The sequence below is a fragment of the Alosa sapidissima genome, chromosome 21 (genome assembly GCF_018492685.1).
Source record: "Alosa sapidissima isolate fAloSap1 chromosome 21, fAloSap1.pri, whole genome shotgun sequence".
NCBI lineage: Eukaryota > Metazoa > Chordata > Actinopteri > Clupeiformes > Clupeidae > Alosa > Alosa sapidissima.
The window spans coordinates 1,521,588-1,527,678 of NC_055977.1; the positions used below are offsets into that span (position 1 = coordinate 1,521,588).

Consider the following 6,091-nt stretch of genomic DNA (forward strand, 5'->3'; position numbering starts at 1 on the left):
CATACATATACACACACACACACACACACACATGCATACTCTATACAAACACACACACAGACACACACACACATGCATACACTATATACATACACACACATACATGCATACTCTATATATACATACACACACACACACACACACACACACATACACATGCATACACTATATACACACACACACACACATACACACATATACATTCATACCAGTGTTTCCGCTAGATTTTTTTTTAACAGTGGCGGCATGCATTAAACCACATTGTCACTTGAATGCGAACATATCGGTAGTTCACGTTGACAATGGAGAAACACTTAGCTTACTTAGATTATGACAGTTTTGTGCCAACATGTTGTAGAAATACAACCCACAACACTGCCTTTATTTGGTGCAAATATCCTTTACTTTATAGTCCTCGATTCACATTAGGCCTACTAGGCCATCACCGCGAGTCCATACAAAATGTTTTCCAATTTTGGAAGTTTTGCAATTTACCTTCGTTACTACCAGCTGTCGTTGCTTTTTTACTGTGTCGATTCGCGATTGAGTGCACATCTAATGTAACAGCGGTGTCTTCACGGAGACATCCTCTCTCCAGTTTCATTTTTGCTGTTGTTGCGAGCGAGCTAATAGACTACGATATGAGAAATATGTTCAATACGATCAGTTTCAGAAATTAATGGGTTTTCCTTAGCCTGTGCTACACCTTTCCACCAAGTTGTGTGAAAATTTTAGTTTTTGCGATGTTGACAAAGATGCGTAGCACATGAAAGCTCTTGATAGAGCATGCCACTACCGTCTGTAAAAACAATATATTTATGGAATAAAACTAGACAGGTACCTTGGATTAGCATTGCTGTTTATTCTTAAATTGCAAATTTTCAGCAGCCAGCGGAGGGCATTTAGCCTTCTTCTGGACAATATTTTGCGTCTGCCCTAATTCTGAAGCAGTGGCACCACTAAATGAAGAGGAAACACTGAGAAGAAAGTTAATGCTTCAAATAGGCTACATCAATACAATATATAATATGTGAACTGAAACTGGACGGGCCTTAATAACCTCTCATTAGTTTAGGCTACTTATTGTTAAATTGCAATGTGAGCGGCAGCTAGCAGGGGAGGATGCGTCGCAGGATTATTTAAAAAGCAACTGCAACTACATTGTGTGTCTGCCCTGATTCTAATACTGTGGCAGTATTAATTAAGCTGTGGGGGGCCGCTATGCGGAAATAAACGTAGAGGAAACACTGCATACACACACACACAAACACACACACCATCCCAAGTTTATACATATTCTGTGTGTCAACGCATCATACAACACATTCCTCCATCACTCTTAGTAAGACAAATGCATCTCTAATCTCTGTGATGTGAAAATGTTATCTGTCTGTGTCACACACACACACACACACACACACATTGCAAAAAATGAATTCTAACCAAGTGTTATTAATCTTATATTAAGATTAAAAAATCTATTTGGTATTGTTTTTAGTATGAAAAGACTTACCTAGCGCCCTCTCAAAAGATCATTTTGACTTAATTTAAGAAGACTTTAACTTATTTTAAAGAGTCTTATCAAGACAAATTTGCTCAATGCACTGGCAGACAAATTTGCTTAACGCACTGGCAGACTAATTTGCTTAACGCACTGGCAGACTAATTTGCTTGTTTTCAAGATGAGATGTCTTAAGTCAATTTTTTTTTTAATTAAGTCAAATGATTTCACAAGAAAGCGCTAGGTAAGTCTCTTTATACTGAAAACAATACCAACTAGTTTTTTTTATTTTGATATAAGATTAATAACACTTGGTTAGATTTTGTTAGCTAAGCAGTTTTTGCAGTGCACACACACACACCCACGTGTGACCCGGTCCCCTCCCCTCACTGCAGGTGCATAAGAAGGATAAGAAGTACAAGTGCATGGTGTGCAAGAAGATCTTCATGCTGGCGGCCAGCGTGGGCATCCGTCACGGCTCGCGGCGCTACGGCGTGTGTGTGGACTGCGCCGACTCTCACCAGACCTCCCAGGAGGCCATGCAGGAGCTGGAGCTGTCGCGTGGCGAGGACGACGACTTCGAGGCCGACGACGACATGATGGCCGAGGACGGCGAAGAGCCCGGCGACGGTGACCATGACAACGAGCAGCTCCACTGGGACGCGGAGGCCACCGTCACCCCTGACGACGACTAACACACGGAAACACACGCAGAGACATCGCTGAGCGCAACGTAACGATTTTTACATCATCACCAAATGCTGTCGTGATGTGATACACAAAGCAAAACAAGATTTAAGACGTACAAAGTTTTTAACTAAGAAAATAAACAAAGATTTATATATGAAAAAAAAAAAAACTAAACTAATAGCTGGGAAACAATCAACAACTCCAAAGTGCTAACCAAACCTCATGGTTGCTATTGTACGCGTGAGACACAGAAACCTAAAGCGTTCGGTAGTGAGGGACTCCGCGGCGTGCAGATATGTTACGAGCGGAACACGGCGTGCCGCCCACGACAGTAAGACGAGAAGGCGCGGATCTCTGAAATCAGGTGTTTTTGTTTTTGTTCCTGGTGATGTATTTTTATCTTTAGCGGTTCACAGTGTACAGCGTTTTAAGTTACGATAGGCCAATCATCTTAAAAAAGAAATGTTAATTATTTAATTTATGAAGAAAAAAAAAGTTTTTATGGTCTTACTGAATGATCTGTCATTTCCTTTCTTGTCGTATTGTGTCTGCTGTTCCAAAGTTCCGTTTCATTTTGACTTCTGTCAAATCTGAACATCTATTGCTTTGATAGATTCATAGAGCGAAAGACATAAAAAGAGAGAGAGAGAGAGAGAAAAAAAGAGTGCACAAGAAAGAGAGATTAAAGTGAGAGTTATGGATCTATTGCCAACAGGAAGATTGTATATTTCTCTTTGGTTGGAGGCGTGTCCTGTCCTGAAAGAAAATTCAGATTATTTTATATTCCTTTTATTATGATGATGATGATGATGACGATGATTCTAATTCTACTTGTTGTTATGACGATGATTCTAATTCTACTTGTTGATATGATTTCTCCCTCGCACCCGTCTTGGATCCAAACCTCTGTTTGGCCGCTAGCGCCGTGCAGCCCTATTTATGCATTAAGTTATGTAGGCTGTACCACTGTGCCAAGCAGACAGCACACCAAGGCAGTGCAGGACACACACACACACACACACACACACACGAAACTACTGAACCAAGCTGAGAGAGAAACCTAGAGCAAAAGTGTAAAGAGAGTAATAATCTAAAAAAGCATTTTATATAAAAAAAGAGTAAAAGTTTAAGAAAAGATTAAAGATTTTAAGGGGAATTACTATTGCTAGCTTTATATGACTCACGCGTCACAGTAACACTTTATAGAGCATTTTGACATTCACTTAAAGCTTGAATTTTTGCCAAATGACTGAGACATTTGGTGCTGTAATGCTTATCTTGAGATACTGGACCTACAAGCTGTATATGATGTTAATAATCAACAGCCTGGAGCAGGGCTGACTCGGGGCCACGCCTGGCCCAGGTCGAGACGCGGCGCCGGGTCGGCTCCTGACCGGGCAGCCTCCTCCGACTCGGATATGCTAACCTGCTCTTTATGTAACACTGTTGTGCTTTCAGAGCCTATCAGGTATGCTTTGCCATTGTGTTTTTCTGTTTATTTTTATTTAATGTACTCACACACACACACACACACACACACACACACACACACACACACACACACATGCAAACATACCTCCCATGTTAGTCGAGCGCTGGCAGTAGAGTTGAGCCGTGTCCACTCACCTCCCTGGACCTTTGTGAGCTGGTTGCGTTGGTACGGAGTGTGAGGGGCGGGACTTCATGAGCGAGGTGTGTGTTGAATGCACAGTCAATCAGGATGTATGAAGTTGCATATTTTTTTTTCCAAAAAAACAAAACAACAAAAAAAAGACAAAGACTCCCAAATTCCATTGTTTATTTGTTGTTTTGTTGATCTGCTTTGTTAGATCCTGTTGGTTGTATGTGGGGTGCGTACATTTACAATCAGTCTATTTAATTTGATGGCCAAGTTTGTGTGTTTGATCGTTTTGTTTGTTTGTTTGTTTGTTTTGAAGCGGAGGGTCTGCGGGCAGCTGGGCTGGGTGACGCTGTATGGGGTCCGAGACTTGGCACTTACTGCCCCCCAGCTGCCTCTGTTGCCCCAGAGCAGGTCTGGGTGGAAACAAAACAAAAACCAAGCCCCTCTCTTCCTCCCTCTCCGTCACTTTCTTCGCTTTTCTAAACTACGATTCCATGCAGACCCCTAAACCTCTTTGTTTTGGTTTGTTTTTTTTTTCAGACATTTCATTATTTAATATTATTATATATTGACTCCAAAAATGCAATCAAGACTGTTAATTTTTGTTTGTTCTACCAAAATTGTTGTTTAATAATTATTGTTGAAATAATGTATAAGAAAACCAGGTTTGAAAGACTATTTAGTGTAGATCCTTGCTTGTGTATGTAATTGTCAGATTTAAATGTTTTTATTCAAAGAAAGAAAATCATTCACTTTACCCTAGATGCATATATCGTTTTATTTGTCCTTTCTATAACGTCTGTTCTTTTTGATTTCAAGAAGCACATATTTTATTAAGCTCTCTGGTTTGTGGGATTCAGCCTAGAAGCAGCAGTCTGTCTGTATATGCAGCGAAATCAACATCCGTGACCCTGTAATCTCTGTATACAGCTGAAATCAGCGCTTTCCTTTTGTATACAGCTGAAATCAGCGCTTTCCTTTTGTATACACGGTGAAATCAGCGCTTTCCTTTTGTATACACGGTGAAATCAGCCGTTTTCTTCCGTATACGCAGTGAAATCAGCTGGTTCCCTCTGTTTGTGCAGTGAAAGCAGCACTCTGTAAATGCAGTGAATCTACTGAAGTGATGCAGAATTGTCCTAAGACTTTCCCTTTACTCCAAATGAAAATGTATTTTAAAAAGCTGTATAGAAGATTCTCATCTTGTGTGTTATAATTATTATTATTATTATTATTTACCTATGGAATCACTGTGGGAGGGATATATATATATATATATATATATATATATATAAAAATAAATATATATATATATGTATGGAAGTATATGAGAGAAGTATATGTATGAGTAAATATATTTAACTAGTTGATATACGCAATGGAAATGGCTGTGTTCCCTCTGATCTCAGAGCCCCTGGCTGGTGTGTGTGTGTGTGTGCGTGCGTGCGTGCGTGCGTGCGTGCGTGTGTGTGTGTGTCCACGTCTGTCCGTCTCCATATATCCGTATATGCCCACCTCCACCTCCCCCTCCACACTCGCCATCTTTCCTGTCCTCGTTTGGTTCTTCTCTTTGTTTATTGTTTTTCCACTTGAACTTCTTTGTTTTGTATATGCGACGAACACAGGTAACTCAGCTCCAGATGTTTTATTATGCTGTAAACGGACAAAAACGGACTTTAAAAAAACATACACACACACAAAGTCAAAACTAAAGTACACTACAGATGAAGGTTTTTTTTTTTCCAGCTGTATTTTTTACGCTGTTTTAAAAGATGTATTTTTCAAACTTCTCTAACAGTGATGCAATGTGGGGCTCCTGCAGGGGACCCTGCGCCAAACAGCAGTCAGGTTACTCTTTTTACGTTTTCAAACTTTTCAGAGACAAATGAATACATTCTCCTTTTTCTGTTTTCAAATTGTACTACTGTTCCTCTCTAATTTTAAAATAAAAACTTTGATATTGCTCAAGTATAAAACTGCCTTTTGTTTTTATTGTCTTCTTTTCTAAGAAAAAGTCTTTACAAGGTGTGTGTGTGTGTGTGCTGCTAAACTGGATCCATATGCGCAAAGCATCTTAAGGCAAAAGTAGCTGGCTTTTGGAGAAACTCCTAATACTGGTAATAATTATCCTGAAACCCAACTCTAATTTACCCCACCAACAAAGTGTCAGGTCTGAAGTCACTCCATTGAGAAGTCTATATGCCTGGATAAGATGTGTTTGGGCCAATCAAATCGTTTATTGTTACAGGTATTTTTTGAAGGTGCCCAGACAATGCCCA

General features: G+C 39.9%; 1 protein-coding gene across 1 annotated transcript in view; it reads left to right on the top strand.

Moving 5' to 3' along the window:
- zbtb10 (zinc finger and BTB domain containing 10) overlaps positions 1 to 5,788 on the top strand; it is a 33,159-nt gene extending 27,371 nt beyond the window's left edge. The window contains 1 exon segment of the mRNA XM_042075629.1: positions 1,897 to 5,788. Within this exon segment, the coding sequence (XP_041931563.1) occupies positions 1,897 to 2,196 (300 nt within the window). The 3' untranslated portion in view covers positions 2,197 to 5,788.
- The last annotated feature ends 303 nt before the right edge of the window (positions 5,789 to 6,091 follow it).